We start from the raw sequence: 18,112 nt of genomic DNA on the forward strand, positions 1-18,112 counted from the left end.
AGGGATTGGTGTCCCTTCCACGGGACGATTGAGCTAACGTAGGCTAATGCGATTAGCATGAGGTTGTGAGTAAAAATAACATTTCCCAGGACATAGACATATCTGATATTGGCAGAAAGCTTAAATTCTTGTTAATCAATCTGCACTGTCCAATTTACAGTAGCTATTACAGTGAAATAATACCATGCTATTGTTTGAGGAGAGGGCATAATTTTGAACATAGAGTTATTAATAAACAATTTAGGCACATTTGGGCAGCCTTGATACAACATTTTGAACATAAATGCAATGATTCATTGGATCAGTCTAAAACGTAGCACACACACTGCTGCACTCTAGTGGCCAAAATCTATATTGCACCTGGGCTGGAATAATACATTTTTGCCTTTCTCTTGCATTTCAATAGAAAATAACGTTTTTTTCCCATTGTATTATCTTTTACCAGATCTATTGTGTTATATTCTCCTACATTCCTTTCACAGTTCCACAAACTTCAAAGTGTTTCCTTTCAAATGGTACCAAGAATATGCATATCCTTGATTCAGGGCCTGAGCTACAGGCAGTTAGATTTAGGTATGTCATTTTAGGTGCAAATTTAAAAAAAAGGGGCGGATCCTTAAGAGATATTAAGATGCTGTCAATGTTGCAGCTGTATAACATTTTGAGGACCTGAGGGCCCATGCCAAATCTTTTCTGCCTCCTGAGGGGGAAGAGGCGTTGTCGTGGCCTCTTCATGACTGTGTTGGTGTGTTTGGACCATGATAGATCCTTAGTGTTGTGGACACCGAGGAACTTGAAGCTCTTGACCCGCTCCACTACAGCCCCATCGATGTGAATGGGGGCGTGCTCGGCCCTCAGTTTCCTGTAGTCCACGATCAGCTGCTTTGTTTTGCTGACATTGAGGGAGAGGTTGTTGTCCTGGTCCTGAGCAAAAAAAATGACATGAATAGACATGGGACTTTTATTTTGAATTTTCTGTGTTGCCACTATTACTGCTCCTCTCGTTTGTATCATCACAGGAATTAGCAACACGGAGGCTAGCTAGCTGTCTACAACTGTTTAAACAGCTGATATGGTGAGTTCAAAATGAAAGAAGAAGTAGCACGTAACTATTTAACTTATACATAAATAGAGATGTACTAAAGCCAAGGTATTGTCATCCTCTGGCCCTTTAGTTATTTTTTCTTCTATTTCTTGGCTAACGGCTAGCTAGCATAGTATAACCTTATCAGCACAGGTCGGAGGCCCTGGCTGGAACCCCACTGTTCTTCCTAGCTTGGTAGATAGTTTTGATTCGTGGCAATTGGCTAGAGTAGCGGTTATCTCGTTTACCCCTGTGATTATTATCCCCGCAAGCTGAAAATTTTGTTACACATAAAGCATTAGCTAGATGGCTAATGTTAACTAGGTTTACTGGCTCATCGTCTTGTCTGGACGTCACGAGAAATGTTGACTGCTAAACGTTAGCTGTCAAGCGTGCGATTTGCCTTTAGGCCATGGCACTTTAACGGAATTAGTCTTCACTGTAGCATGTTTCATGACATTATGTAATTTAGCTAACTAGCCAAAACACCCATCTGTTAGCTAACTAGGTAATTATCAAAGTCCCATAAATTAACGTAGCCCCATGGGAAATATATCTGACTCGGTACCTACTGGGGTAGTTGTTGCAGAAACTATTAAAAAATAGCTCCGCCATTTCATGGTTGCAAAAACATTCTAATAGTTCGCCTAATTTCAGTTTGTGACAAAACAAGCCAAGTATAATGTAGAGTCATTGTACCATATAAAACGCTGTGAAATATATTTTCCATATCCAAAAATATTGTATTTTCAGCTGTTTGAAGCTGGTGTACCAACCTTGAAAGTAAAATACGCAAAAACAAAACTTAAAGGGACGCATAGAAATAGCACACACAGAACAGATGTACAGCCTCTTAAACTTGCTTTCAATGCGAATGATAGATCTATTACAGACGTTTGCTATGTGAATTTGGTTGGGTCGCCCCAAAAGTTACATAGTGCAGTTAACACATAACTTGTGGTATGGTTTTACAAGCATAAGGACCTTATCTTGCGGTACCTGAGCACCAATTCTGGGACCAAAAGGCTCCTTAACAGCTTCAACCCCCCAAGCTATAAGACTGCTGACCAGTAAATCAAATGGCTACCCAGACTCTCTTGCACAGGCTCAATGTACACACTGGACTCTAACCGCACACTCACACATACTACACTGACACTCCAACACACACACACAAAATGCACACATATGCATGCATATTTACGCCACATACCTATACATTCATATTCCTTCACACTCTTCACATACGCTGATGCTACTCTCAAATAAAATTTGATTGGTCACATACACGTGTTTAGAAGATGTTATTGCGCATGTAGTGACATGCTTGTGTTTCTAGCTCCAACAGTGCAGTAATATCTAACAATTTCTCAACAATACACACACTACACTAATCTAAAGTAAGGAATGGAATTAAGAATATATAAATATTTGGATGAGAAATGTCAGAGCGGCATAGACTAAGATACAGTAGAATAGAATACAGTTGAAGTCGGAAGTCTACATACACTTCGGTTGGAGTCATTAAAACTCATTTTTCAACCACTCCACAAATTTCTTGTTAACAAGCTATAGTTTTGGCAAGTCGGTTAGGACATCTACTTTGTGCATGACACAAGTAATATTTCTAACAATTGTTTACAGACAGATTATTTCACTTATAATTCACTGTATCACATTTCCAGTGGGTCAGAAGTTTACATACACTAAGTTGACTGTGGCTTTAAACAGCTTGGAAAATTCCAGAAAATTATGTCATGGCATTAGAAGCTTCTGATAGGCTAATTGACATCATTTGAGTCAATTGGAGGTGTACCTGTGAATGTATTTCAAGGCTTACCTTCAAACTCAGTGCCTCTTTGCTTGACATCATTGGAAAATCAAAAGAAGTCAGCCAAGACCTCAGAAAAAAAATTGTAGACCTCCACAAGTCTGGTTCATCCTTGGGAGCAATTTCCAAACGCCTGAAGGTACCACCACGTTCATTTGTACAAACAATAGTACGCAAGTATAAACACCATGGGACCACGCAGCCGTCATACTGCTCAGGAAAGAGACGCGTTCTGTCTCCCAGAGATGAACGTACTTTGGTGCGAAAAGTGCAAATCAATCCCAGAACAACAGCAAAGGACTTTGTGAAGATGCTGGAGGAAACAAGTACAAAAGTATCTATATCCACAGTAAAACGAGTCCTATGTCGACAACCTGAAAGGCCGCTCAGCAAGGAAGAAGCCACTGCTTTAAAACCGCCATAAAAGAAGCCAGACTACGGTTTGCAACTGCACATGGGGACAAATATACTTTTTGGAGAAATGTCCTCTGGTCTGATGAAAGAAAAATAGAACTGTTTAGCCATAATGACCATCGTTATGTTTGGAGGAAAAAGGGGGAGGCTTGCAAGCCGAAGAACACCATCCCAACCGTGAAGCACAGGGGTGGCAGCATCATGTTGTGGGGGTGCTTTGCTGCAGGAGGGACTGGTGCACTTCACAAAATAGATGGCATCATGAAGAAGGAAAATTATGTGGATATATTGAAGCAACATCTCAAGACATCAGTCAGGAAGTTAAAGCTTGGTCGCAAATGAGTCTTCCAAATGGACAATGACCCCAAGCATACTTCCAAAGTTGTGGCAAAATGGCTTAAGGACAACAAAGTCAAGGTATTGGAGTGGCCATCACAAAGCCCTGACCTCAATCCTATAGCAAATTTGTGGGCGGAACTGACAAAGCGTGTGCGAGCAAGGAGGCCTACATTCCTGACTCAGTTACACCAGCTCTGTCAGGAGGAATTGGCCAAAATTCACCCAACTTATTGTGGGAAGCTTGTGGAAGGCTACATGAAACGTTTGACCCAAGTTAAACAGTTTAAAGGGAATGCTACCAAATACTAATTGAGTGTATGTAAACTTCTGACCCACCATGGAAATGTGATGAAATAATTCATTCTCTCTACTATTATTCTGACCTTTCACATTCTTAAAATAAAGTGGTGATCCTAACTGACCTAAGACAGGGAATTTTTACTAGAATTAAATGTCAGGAAAAGTGAACAACTGAGTTGACATGTATTTGGCTAAGGTGTATGTAAACTTCCGACTTCAACTCTACATATGAGATGAGTAATGCAAAATATGTCAACATTATTGAAGTGGCCAGTGATTGCAAGTCTATGTATATAGGGCAGCAGCTTCTAATATGCTAGTGATGGCTATTTGGCCTTGAGATGGAAGCTGTTTTTCAGTCTCGGTCCCAAGCTTTGATGCACCTGTACTGAACTCGCCTTCTGGATGATAGCGGAGTGAACAGGCAGTGGCTCAGGTGGTTGTTGTCCTTGATGGTCTTTTTGGCCTTCCTGTGACATCGGGTGCTGTAGGTGTCCTGGAGGGCAGGTAGTTTGCCCCCGGTGATGCGTTTGGCAGACCGCACCATCCACTGGAGAGCCCTGTGGTTGCGGGCGTTGCAGTTGCCATACCAGGTGGTGATACACAATTGAGAGCAACCTGTTTGGCTGTATCTGTAAAAGTTTGAGGGTTTTAGGTGCCAAGCTGTTTCTTATCTATGTATAGCCACTTTACCCCTACCTTCATGTACATATTACCTTGACTAACCGGTATCCCTGCACATGGACTCTACCAGGACTGTGTTAAAACGGTTTTGTACAGTTAGTGTGTATTTTGCATTTGTGAAATAATTTTCATGTCGTATGAAAGTAGAGGGATTTATATTTCTAGAACCGTACTGATTCTCATTTAGTTGGAGTATTTGGCTGTTTTGGCTTCCAGAGTCAATTCAACCTTTAATTAAGCAGAACATGTAAGTCCTTGGACTAAGGAGTAACGTTAAGCTCCTTTAGTCCATTATTGAGAGAGTTATTTCTGATTGTATGTGCCTTTTGAGTTGATTGTAAATTCTTCGTGTTTTTCAGAGTTTCCTGGGTGGTTTATTTGGTCCTGTGTGTGAAATTGATGTCCTACTCAGTGATGCAGAGACTAGGAAGACAGCAGAACTCAAGACAGAGGATGGGAAAGTGGAGAATAACTATTTGTTTTATGACGGAGAATCGGTCTCTGGGAAGGTGAGCATTGCACACAGACACACATTAGGGTTTCCGTTAGGACATTTTCAAACATTTGCCAAAATACGGAAATCTAGGAAATATATAGTCGGCTACGAATAATATGGATGAGAACTCTCTTGGTAGATAGTGTGGTCAACAGCTTATCATAAGGTACTCTACCTCAGGTAAGCAATACCTCAAGACTTCTTTAATATTATACATCGCGCACCAGCTATTATTGACATAGACACACACCCCCACCCCTCATCTTACCAGACATAGCTTCTCTGTCCTGCCGATGCATGGAAAATACCGCCAGCTCTATATTAACCGTGTCGTCGTTCAGCCACAACTCGGTGAAACATAAGATATTACAGTTTTTAATGTCCCTTTGGTAGGATAATCTTGATCGTAGGTCATCCATTTTGTTTTCCAATGATTGCACGTTGGCCAATAGAACGAATGGCAGTGGAGGTTTACTCACTCGCCTACAAATTCTCAGAAGGCAGCCTGACCTCCGTCCCCTTTTTCTCCATCTTTTCTTAACGCAAATGACGGGGATTTGGGCCTGTTCCCGAGAAAGTAGTATATCCTTCGCGTTGGATTCGTTAAAGAAAAAATCTTTGTCCAGTTCGAGGTGAGTAATTGCTGTTCTGATATTCAGAAGTTATTTTCGGTCATAAGAGACGGTAGCAACAACATTATGTACAAAATAAGTTACAAACAACACGAATTACAAACAACACGAAACTAACAAAATAGCAAAGTTGGTTAGGAGCACATAAAGCGGCAGCCATCCCCTCCGGCGCCAGTTCGTAGCCGTCTATTTACCACCACAAACCGATGCTGGCACTAAGACTGCACTCAACAAGCTGTATAAGGCCATAAGCAAACAAGAAAAAATGCTTATCAAGAAGCGGCGCTCCTAGTGGCCAGGGACTTTAATGCCGGCAAACTTAAATCGATTTACCTAACTTCTACCAGCATGTCACGTGCAACCAGAGGGAAAAAATACTCTAGACCATCTTTTCTCCACACACAGAGATGCATACAAAGCTCTCCCTCACCCTCCATTTGTCAAATCTGACCATAATTATATCCTCCTGATGCCTGCTTACAAGCAAAAACTAAATCCAGGAAGTACCAGTGACACGATCAATACGGAAGTGGTCAGATGACGCGGATGCTAAACTACAGGACTGTTTTGGTAGCACAGACTGGAATATGTTCCGGGATTCCTCCAATGGCATTGAGTATAATACCACCTCAGTCATCGGCTTCAACAGTAAGTGCATCGACGACGTCGTCCCCACAGTGACCGTACGCACATATCCCAACCAGAAGCCATGGATTACAGGCAACATGCGCATCGAGCTAAAGGCTAGAGGTGCCGCTTTCAAGGAGCAGAACACTAATCCGAAGGCTTATACGAAATCCCGCTATGCCCTCAGACGAACCATTAAATAGGCAAAGCATCAATACAGGACTGAATCCTTCTACACTGGCTCTGAGGCTCGTCGGATGTGGCAGGGCTTGAAAACTGTTACAGACTACAAAGGGAAACCCAGCCGCGAGCTGCCCAGTGCCTCACTTCGAGGCAAGCAACACTGAAGCATGCATGAAAGCACCAGCTGTTCTGGATGACTGTGATCACGCTCTCGGTTGCCGATGTGAGCAAGACCTTTTAAACAGGTTAACATTCACAAAGTCGTGGGGCCAGACGGATTACCAGGACGTGTACTCAAAGCATGCGCGGACCAACTGGCAAGTGTCTTCACTGACATTTTCAACCTCTCCCTGAGTCTGTAATACCTACATGTTTCAAGCAGACCACCATAGTCCCTGTGCCCAAGGAAGCGACAGTAACCTTACTAAATGATTAACGCCTCATAGCACTCACGTCGGTAGCCATGAAGTGCTTTGAATGGCTGGCCATGGCTCACATCAACAGCATCATCCCGGATACCCTAGACCAGGTATTCCCAAACTGGGGTACGTTCGCGCAATGCCGTCGGGGGTACGCCAAATAAAATTAAAAAATCTTCACATTTTCAAGCAGTCCATTTATATTTTCCAACAGGGCTATACATTTGGGTGAGTTTTTCTCTCTCGCCTGAGTAGCCTCGTTTCACTGCCAAAAATACAATTAAACCATCTAGTGTTCAGCGAAGTAACGACACAATGGCAAATAAAGGTATCCTAGTCAAATAATTAACATCCAATCACATTAACCGTTACTCTATCCCGGGAATTCCACTAATGGTCCGTATGTAGCCAAACGTAGCTGCTTCGCATTCCGTTTGCTCGAAAATGTATAAATGGTTAAGAAAAGTAAGGCCCGCGTCCATAGACAAACATACCAGCTACACCTGCACCTACATACACCTGCACCTGTCGACGACACAAGTTGTTCTGCTTCCACGAGCACATCCAATGCTAGCATCAGTAATTCTACATTTTGTTGTTAGCCCAGCTAGCATGGACACTGACAGTTGTGAATCTGATGCAGTCTAAGAGCTACTGCCCCCTTACCCGGGAAAGCACTGAAAAACAGACAGGGACGTTGGACCATTGAAGAGGTGCAAATATGATGAGAACTACATTGATTTGGGGTTCACTTATATAGGGAGTAGTGCCTTTCTTTAGCCACATTGTGTTATATGTGCAAAAGTACTATCTCACAACTCGATGAAACCTTCACTCTTGCACGGACATTTAGAAACAAAACATGCCAATTTGAAAAAATGATTCACAGGAGTTTTTTGAGCAAGAAAAATACTTTCGAGTAGTAAGACATGTATAAAAGAAACAGATACCATTTAATAAGAAGGGGCTAGAAGCGTCTTACATGGTGAGCTACCGAGTGGCTTAGACAGGCAAGCCCCATACTATTGTGGAGGACTTAATTCTTCCTGCTGCTGCGGATATGACTGGGATAATGCTGGGGAAAAAGGCCCAAAAAACTATACAGACAATGCCTACATCAAACAACACTGTTTCACGACGCATCTGTGACATGGCAGGAGATGTTTTGAAACAATTACTGCTTCGCATACAAGCCAGTGAATTCTATACGTTACAGCTTGATGAGTCAACAGGCGTGGTGGGCTTGGCACAGCTCCTGCTATATGTCCATTACGTTAATGGGGGGTCAATTAAGGAAGACATCCTCTTCTGCAAGCCACTGTAAACCAGGACAACAGGAGAGGATATGTTTTAAGTACTGGACAGCTTTGTGACATCAAATGGACTTTGGTGGTCAAGATGTGTTGGTATCTGTGCTGATGGCGCAAAAGCCATGACAAGGAGACAGTGGAGTGGTAATGCGCGTGCAAGCAGTTGCTCCTGACGCCATTTGGGTACACTGCAGCATCCACCGAGAGGCTCTAGCTGCCAAAGGAATGCCTGACAGCTTCAAAGATGTTTTGGACACTACAGTGAAAATGCTTCACTTTGTTAACTTCTTATGGCTGCAAGGGGCAGCACTGAGTAACCTGGAAAGAGGTGGCCATTTCAAACGGCCTCCTACTCAATTCTTGCTCGTACAATATGCATATTATCATTACTATTGGATAGAAAACACTCTCTAGTTTCTTAAACCGTTTGAATTATTTCTCTAAGTGAACCAGAACTCTTTCTGCAGCCCATTTCCTATCCGGAAGTGAGATTTCCAAATGCGAGGTCTCTCTTCAAGAGCTTGTCTATAAAAGGGCATGTCACTTGGGACTATAGAAACACGTCATACGCCTTCCCTTGGGTGTCATGCGGAAGTGAGAGCAGAAATGACTTGAATATCTCGTTCAGGGATTGAATACATCATCTTTGAGTGAGAGGTCCGCCATTATTTTTTGTTTCGAAGGCGCGAAGTTGGACCTGGAATTGCCTCCTGGAAAACCGTCGTTATAGGTGAATATGATCTCCGGCTTCGATTTTACTTGATACATGTCACAATATCATCCTAAAGTATGTTTTTTCAATATAGTTTAATTATATTATTGAAATTTATTCGGGACTTTAGACGTGATTCGTTGGAAGAATTTTTTCAAGAAGGAGAGGTTAGCGCCGCACGGCCAGTGTGCTTGCTAATTCAAGAGGGAAATAGTTCGTTCTGGATCCAAACAAAGAAGGTTCTGGACAATGGACCCCTTTACAACATTCTGATGGAAGATCAACAAAGATAAGGACCCAATTTGGGATGCTATTTCATATATCTGTCGAGCTGTGCTATCGCTACCGATTACTTGGAATCAATGCTGTTGTGTGTTAGCCATTGCAGTAAGCTAATATAACGATATATTGTGTTTTCGCTGTAAAACACTTAAAAAATCGGAAATATTGTCTGTATTCACAAGATCTTTGTCTTTCATTTTGCTATACACCATATATTTTTCTGAAATGTTTTATGATGAGTAATTAGGTAGTTGACGTTGGTGTCTGTATTTACTCTGGCTACTCCCGTGCTATTTCTGACTGTAGCTATGATGGTAGCATCAATGTAAAACTGATTTATAGCTCAAATATGCACATTTTTCGAACAAAATATAGATTTATTGTGTAACATGTTATAGGACTGTCATCTGAGGAAGTTGTTTCTAGGTTTGTTTGGTTGGATCTTGGTTAGTTAGGTTGGCTTTGTGCATGCTACCTGTGCTGTGAAAAATGTCTGTCCTCTTTTGTATTTGGTGGTGAACTAACATAAATATACGTGGTGTTTTTGCTGTAAAACATTTTAAAAATCGGACACGTTGGCTGGTTTCACAAGATCTTTATCTTTCAAATGCTGTATTGGACTTGTTAATGTGTGAAAGTTAAATATTTTAAAAAAATAGATTTTGAATTTCGCGCCCTGCAATTGAGCTGGATGTTGTCATAAGTGTACCGACCTCGGGCTTACAGCCATAAAAGGTTAAAGCAAGGCCTTTGAACTCTCGTGTATTTTCTGCACTATGCAATGATATGGGCAGCAACCATGTAGCGCTTTTACAACATACAGAAGTGCGCTGGTTATCAAGGGGCAAAGTATTAACACGTTTTTTTATTGAGAGACAAGCTTAAAGTTTTCTTTACTGACCATTATTTTCACTTGTCTGACCGCTTGCATGATGACGAGTTTCTCACACGACTGGCCTATCTGGGTGATGTTTTTTCTCACCTGAATGATCTGAATCTAGGATTACAGGGACTCTGCGCAACTATATTCAATGTGCGGGACAAAATTGAGGCTATGATTAAGAAGTTGTAGCTCTTTTCTGTCTGCGTTAATAAGGACAACACACAGGTCTTTCCATCATTGTATGATTTTTTTTGTGTGCAAACGAACTCGAGCTTAGGGACAATGTCAAATGTGATATAGCGAAGCATCTGAGTGAGTTGGGTGCGCAATTACGCAGGTACTTTCCTGAAACGGATGACACAAACAACTGGATTCGTTATCCCTTTCATGCCCTGCCTGATGTTCACGAATGATTCGTTATTTTTCAACAACTCTTTTTACTGACTTGAGTCATGATACGTTTTTCTGAGTGACTCGTTTAATCTGCTGGCCGCAATGAGTCCTACACCAGGATTAATAAACTCAGCAAAAAAAGAAACTTCCTCTCACTGTCAAATGCAATTATTTTCAGCAAACTTAACATGTGTAAATATTTGTATGAACATAATAAGATTCATCAACTGAGACATAAACTGAACAAGTTCCACAGATATGTGACCAACATAAATTGAATAATGTGTCCCTGAACAAAGGGGGGGGGTTCAAAATCAAAAGTAACAGTCAGAATCTGGTGTGGCCACCAGCTGCATTAAGTACTGCAGTGCATCTCCTCCTCATGGACTGCACCAGATTTGCCAGTTCTTGCTCTGAGATGTTACCCCACTCTTCCACCAAGGCATCTGCAAGTTCCCGGATATTTCTGGGGGGAATGGCCCTAGCCCTCACCCTCCGATCCAACAGGTCCCAGACAAGCTCAATTGGATTGAGATCCGGGCTCTTCGCTGGCCATGGCAGAACACTGACATTCCTGTCTTGCAGGAAATCACGCACAGAACGAGCAGTATGGCTGGTGGCATTGTCATGCTGGAGGGTCATGTCAAGATGAGCCTGCAGGAGAGTACCACATGAGGGAGGAGGATGTCTTCCCTGTAACGCACAGCTTTGAGATTGCCTGCAATGACAACAAGCTCAGTCCGATGATGCTGTGACACACCGCCCCAGACCATGACGAACCCTCCACCTCCAAATCGATCAAGCTCCAGAGTACAAGCTTCGGTGTAACGCTCATTCCTTCGACGATAAACTCGAATCCAACCATCACCTCTGATGAGACAAAACCGCAACTCGTCAGTGAAGAGCACTTTTTGCCAGTCCTGTCTGGTCCAGCGACGGTGGGTTTGTGCCCATAGGCGATGTTGTTGCTGGTGATGTCTGGTGAGGACCTGCCTTACAACAGGTCTACAAGTCCTCAGTCCAGCTTCTCTCAGCCTATTTGCGGACAGTCTGAGCACTGATGGAGAGATTGTGAGTTCCTGGTGTAACTTGGATGTTGTTGTTGCCATCCTGTCCTGCAGGTGTTGTGTTTGGATGTATCGATCCTGTGCAGGTGTTGTTAGACTGTCCTCGCAGTGGCAGACCACAATCAGCTGTCCGCGCTGTCTTAGGCGTCTCACAGTACGCACATTGCAATTTATTGCCCTGGCCACATCTGCAGTCCTCATGCCTACTTGCAGCATGCCTAAAGCACGTTCACGTAGATGAGCAGGGACCCTGGGCATCTTTCTTTCTTGGTGTTTTTCAGAGTCAGTAGAAAGGCCTCCTAAGTTTTCATAACTGTGACCTTAATTGCCTACTGTCTGTAAGCTGTTAGTGTCTTAACGACCGTTCCACAGGTGCATGTTCATTAATTGTTTATGGTTCATTGAACAAGCATGGGAAACTAAAGTTATTTGGATTTTTACGAATTATCTTTGAAAGACAGGGTCCTGAAAAAGGGACGTTTCTTTTTTTGCTGTGTTTACATGCTTTTACATGTTTAGAACTGATAATTTATCGCATGGTGCAAGAATTAATTCAATTAATTGATTTTTGAATACTATGATGGACACAGCTTTATAGAACCAAAACATACACAGCCTCTGCTCAACAAACTCGAACTCCAGAACAAATCGTTTTTGGGGCTGCAGTTTGCTAACGATATTGTGCTTATCACCCTCACAGCAGTCAAGCAATGCATTCCGCCAAGAGTCGTTCACAATCTTGCCTGGTTGCGGCCACAACTAGACCTTGTTTCAAATGTGTCAAGAAATAGTCTTATTTGTGTGCCTAGCAATCAACAAATGTATGCTGAATAAATATGTAAATGCAACATGTAAAGTGTTGGTCCCATGTTTCATGAGCTGAAATAAAAATCCCAGAGATTTTCCATACACACAAAAGCTTATTTCTCCCTGTTAGTGAGCATTTCTCTTTTGTCAAGTTAATCCATCCACCTGACAGGTGTGGCATATCAAGAAGCTGATTAAACGACATGATCATTACACAGGTGCACCTTGTGCCGGGTAAAATAAAAGGCCACTGATGCAAGAGAATTTGTTAATTTCTCTACCATATGCCACCTCCAACGTCGTTTTAGAGAATTTGCCAGTATCTCCAATTGGCCTCAAAACCGCAGAACACGTGTAACCACGCCAGCCCAGGACCTCCGCATTTGTATTCATCACCTGCGGGATCGTCTGAGACCAGCCACCCAGACAGCTGATGAAAATGAGGAATATTTCTGTCTGTAATAAAGCCCTTTTGTGGGTAAAAAGTAATTCTGATTGGCTGGGCCTGGCTCCCAAGTTGGTGGGCCTGTGCCCACCCATTCCTGCCAGTCATGTGAAATCCATAGATCATTAGGGCCTAATACATTTATTTAAATTGACTGATTTACTTTTATGAACTGTAAAATTGTTAAATGTTGCATGTTGCGTTTTATATTTTTGTTCAGTATACATTGTTTAAAGCACGCTTTTACAAGCCTCAGTCACAAATTATATCTCCAATAAACCCCCTATGTTGAACGACATGTGAAGAAGAGGCTTGTAGAAGCATGACTCAAGTTTTCAGTTCATTGTTAGCCGGTGTAGGGTCCTGCATGCTCTGACTCAAATGAACGTAAATGAGTCGAAAGATTTGTTCTTTTGACTGAACGAGTCGAAAAGATCAGAGACAGTAAAAAGAGCCAAACTTCCCATCACTTATGCCAATACCGACAACTTGTTTGTTTTCTTTTAAGGTGAATCTCAATGTGAGGCAGACAGGCAAGAGACTAGAACACCAAGGGATTCGAATTGAGTTTGTTGGGCAGATTGGTGAGTTTATGTTAATTTATATTTTGATATTATAACCTTGCAGCAGCGCACCACCTCAAACACCAGCCATGCATTGTTTATTGGTTCACAAACCAAGTGCACTGTCGGTCTCATTTAGGCTAAACGGCTTAGCAAACCATGTGCTTGTCATGTGAAAACTACAGTGGACTACACTCCACCCTGGCCTGGTGGCAAAGTGTTTCTGTGAAGACTCCTTGACCATTACTGAGGGTTCAATGTTGTCAAACCAACTGAGGAAGTTTTAGGGAAGCCTTCAAATAACACACTATTTTCTCTGAACGTCTGATCATAGGCCAAAAGTTTAAATCTGAATACAGGACAATCTAGGTTATTAGATTCAGGTCTACTTCCTTATTTATACATTTGTTCAAATTAATGCGTCCCTCAGTACAACGGATTTGCCTATTGGAAATATTAGGTTCCTGTGTGTGATGAACCTAACATAAGTGTTTAAACTTGTGCTCTATGTCGTTCAGAGCTTTTCAGTGATAAAAGCAACACGCATGAATTTGTGAACCTGGTAAAGGAGCTTGCCCTGCCAGGGGAGTTGACTCAGAATCGAAGCTACGACTTTGAGTTCATGCAGGTGGAGAAGCCATATGAGTCTTACGTTGGCGCCAACGTCCGACTGAGGTTAGCTCACAATATTCTCTCATACATACCCAGATATTCTCTGCATTGTCCCTGAAACCAACCATTCTATTCTACGCATCTTGAGATGATCAGTGAAACTGCATTAGATGGCTTCTTGTCATTGCTACAGCCGCCTTGTTATGAATATATGCACTGTGTCATTTGAAGTTAATTTGCATTGTAAGCCAGCCATAACTCCTATTGTTATTTCCTACAGATATTTCCTCAAAGTGACAATAGTGAGGAGACTGTCTGATCTGGTGAAAGAGTATGACCTCATTGTCCATCAGCTGGCCACTTACCCTGATGTGAACAATTCCATCAAGATGGAAGTTGGCATTGAAGACTGTCTACATATAGAGTTTGAATACAACAAGTCCAAGTAAGATGTATACCATGATGAGACATTAATGCATTCAAACACCTTTTAAAAAGCATAGCATAGTAGCACATTCGTGTGTCAAAATCTCTAATCAGATTCAGAATTATAAAAATGTAACTTAATTTCGACCTGACCCTAATCTGTCTTCTCAGATACCACTTGAAAGATGTCATTGTGGGTAAAATCTACTTCCTTCTTGTGAGAATCAAAATCCAGCACATGGAACTTCAGTTGATCAAGAAGGAGATGACTGGAATAGGTGAGATGAGGCTTACTTGGGGGGAGAGTTCACTTAAACGACATAAGGTGTTGCTTCTTTTTCTATACTTTTTTATTTTAAATGATTGAATTCCATATTTTTCAAATTTTGTGAACCTAAAACTGTCCCTGTAATCTTGGCTTTTGTTTTAAGAACAGTGTGAAGTAGATGTATTCAGTCATGTGAAATTCCTTTCCCAGGTCCTAGCACAACTACTGAGACGGAGACTGTTGCCAAGTATGAGATTATGGACGGAGCCCCTGTGAAAGGTAGGCACAATATGGTGTTGGTGTGAATGTCCCAATATTATGATTTTATCTATTTTATTTTATGTTATTCGGCCCCACCAAAGCAGCATAATGTTTTCAGGACTTGTAGTGTACATGGAAATCTATCTCTTCTGCCATTTACCATTTCACTTGTTTCAAAATCCTCTTCATGCCTGTTCTTTCCCTCTTAGGAGAGTCTATTCCCATCCGTCTGTTTTTGGCTGGCTACGACCTCACAGCCACCATGAGGGACGTCAACAAGAAGTTCTCTGTGCGGTACTTCCTCAACCTGGTGCTGGTGGATGAGGAGGACAGGAGATACTTCAAACAACAGGTACAGAACCTGAAAGCCAACCTCCATTTACCTACCTGTCTGTCGTACACGGATTGTACAGAACATTAAGAACACCTTTTGAATATTGAGTTACACCCCTCCCTTTTCCCCTTAGAGCAGCCTCAATTCGTCAGGGCATGGATTCTACAAGATGTCAAAAGCGTTCCACAGTTGTCAAGTTGGCTGGATGTCTTTTGGGTGGTGGACCATTTTTGATACACATGGAAACTGTTGAGTGTGAAAAACCCAGCAGCGTTGCAGTTCTTGACACAAACTGGTGCGCCTGGCACCTACTACCATACCCCGCACTTAAATCTTTTGTCTTTCTCATTCACCCTCTGAATGGCACACATACACAATCCATGTCTCAATTGTCTCTAGGTTAAAGAAGGATTTTTAACCCTGTCTCCTCCCCTTCATCTAGGCTGATTGAAGTGGATTTAACAAGTAACATCAATAAGGGATCATAGCTTTCACCTGGTCAGTTTGTCATGGAAAGAGCAGGTGTTCTTAATGTTTTGTACACTCAGTGTGTCTGTGGCAGAAACATTACAGTAGTTAATTATTACAGTAGTTTGAATTAGGCCATTATTATTATTGAAAGCAATCATCTTCTCTCAATATGAACATTTTATAATAACTTGAGGATCAATCTGACTCTTGTTGACTGACTCTATTACCAGGAGATTGTTCTGTGGAGGAAAGCTCCTGAGAAAATAAGGAAACGGAACTTCCACCAACGCTATGAGTCTCCTGAGCCACGGCCGACCCTTACTGCTGAGCAACCCGAAATGTGAAGACCACTGGAAACAGAAAATGCTGAGAATGATTCTGATTATGCTTAAAGCAAACAAGGAGAGGGGGGCGCAACTCGACACATGCAAGGTGAAAATAAAGCGTCAGACAGCCATTTAATACAACTACCTTCTGCAAGGTTACAGTCTCTTACTGCTACACCTGAATGGGCTGGGTCTACTCTGCTGGCCGCAGCAAGCACTCTTGTTAGCTTACTGTATGGACTCGTCTGTTTGACACACAATAGAAAGCACTGGAATGGGAGCTACCATTTCTTTTATATTGCGAAATATGCATTTGGTTAGGCTCAACACTGGGGACATGACGTACAATCATACACTACTAGATATTTCAAAGGACGTTCCAGTGCATGTAGGCAGGTCAAATTGAATATGATGGGTTAATGTTGAGTTCAGCGATGGCTGTAAGGTCAAGCTGTAAGACAATAGGCATGCTTTGAGCTCAAAGGGTGCCATATTCATAATTCACTGAAATACAGTGAGCTTCAAAAGTATTGGGACAGTGACATTTTTGTTGTTGTTTTGGCTCTGTATTCCAGCACTTTGGAATTGAAATGATACAGTGACTGTGAAGTTAGTGCAGGCTGTCAGTTTTAATTTGAGGGTATTTTCATCCATAGCAGGGGAACCGTTTAGAAATTACAACACTTTTTGTACTTATGTGTATTAAAGTAGTCAAGTTTAGTATTTTGTCCCTTATTCTTAGCAGATTATTTTGTGCCCAATAGAAATTAATGGTAAATAATGTGTTGTATTATTTTGGAGTCACTTTTATTGTAAATAAGAACATAGTGTTTCTAAACACTTCTACATTAATGTGGATGCTACCATGATTACGGATAGTCCTGAATGAATCGTGAATAATGATGAATGAGACACAGAGACACATCTTACCCCCCACAAAAAAATGCAAAGAGGTTAGCATGTCTTGGAGGTATGATTTGTGCGTCTAACTCTCATTCATAATTTTTTTTATTTTTCGATTCATTCAGGACTATCCGTAAACATGGTAGCATCCACATTCATGTAGTGTTCAGAAACATTCTATTCTTATTTACAATAAGAGTGACTCCAAAATGGCACAATACATGATTTGCCATTCATTTCTATTGGGTACAAAATCTGAAACGCAATGTAATCATTGCGTGCTAGGAATATGGGACCAAATACTAAACTTTTGACTACTTTAATACATAAGTGAATTTGGCCCAATAATTTGTCCCCCCATTTTATGGCCCCATGTACAAAAAGTGCTGTACTTTTTAAACGGTTCACCCGATATGGATAAAAATACCCTCAAATTAAAACACTAACCTCATAGTCATTGTATAATTTCAGATCCAAAGTGATGGAGTACAGAGCCAAAACAACAGTGTGTCACTGTCCCAATACTTTTGGAGCTCACTGTATGTAAAATATTTCTATCTCCTAAGTTATTTAGTGTAGAACCTGTAGTTTTGTTCTTTAAAAAAAAAAATCAGTTCACTTTTTCTCGTATTTTGTGCTTTTCTTTTTCGAAATACAAATATACTGTATATTAATAAATGCTTTTGCTAGTGGCATTGGATTGAGGCACTACAAAATGCTGTTTAAATAAAATGATTTTGATCAACGGTTAGGTCCTACATGTATATCTGTATGTCATGTTCGATGATGGTTGAATGGGTACTTACATTTATTTTGGTTTTGTTTATATTTAGAGAAGTGACACTTTACATAATTTCCATAAGGATACATATTTAAGCTCAGATGGGGCTGTGCTACAATCACGTAACAATGTTGTTATGTCTTCATTTCTGAATACTATACAGGCAATATTTATTTATTTTTTAGTTAAGTGCCTGTAAGGTCATGAAGAAACTTATGCCAAATACTGGCCTGACTCTCACCATTGCATGTTCACCACA

The 18,112-nt window shown here is 41.4% G+C and overlaps 1 protein-coding gene across 1 annotated transcript; it reads left to right on the plus strand.

The window, feature by feature from the left end:
• The first annotated feature begins 980 nt into the window (after positions 1–980).
• Positions 981–16,978, plus strand: LOC120046660 (vacuolar protein sorting-associated protein 26A). The gene is made up of 9 exons (XM_038992055.1): positions 981–1,075; positions 5,012–5,161; positions 13,417–13,492; positions 13,990–14,146; positions 14,364–14,528; positions 14,681–14,787; positions 14,988–15,056; positions 15,248–15,390; positions 16,074–16,978. The coding sequence occupies exons 1-9, from the start codon at positions 1,073–1,075 to the stop codon at positions 16,185–16,187; spliced, it is 984 nt and encodes a 327-aa protein (XP_038847983.1). The 5' UTR covers positions 981–1,072; the 3' UTR covers positions 16,188–16,978.
• Positions 16,979–18,112: the final 1,134 nt, after the last annotated feature.

The sequence above is a fragment of the Salvelinus namaycush genome, chromosome 4 (assembly GCF_016432855.1).
Source record: "Salvelinus namaycush isolate Seneca chromosome 4, SaNama_1.0, whole genome shotgun sequence".
Lineage (NCBI taxonomy): Eukaryota > Metazoa > Chordata > Actinopteri > Salmoniformes > Salmonidae > Salvelinus > Salvelinus namaycush.

Coding starts and splice junctions, on each gene's coding strand:
- LOC120046660 (XM_038992055.1), top strand. Junction 14,147..14,363: donor GGCGCCAACGTCCGACTGAG/GTTAGCTCACAA, acceptor TATTTCCTACAG/ATATTTCCTCAAAGTGACAA. Junction 15,391..16,073: donor GGAGATACTTCAAACAACAG/GTACAGAACCTG, acceptor CTCTATTACCAG/GAGATTGTTCTGTGGAGGAA.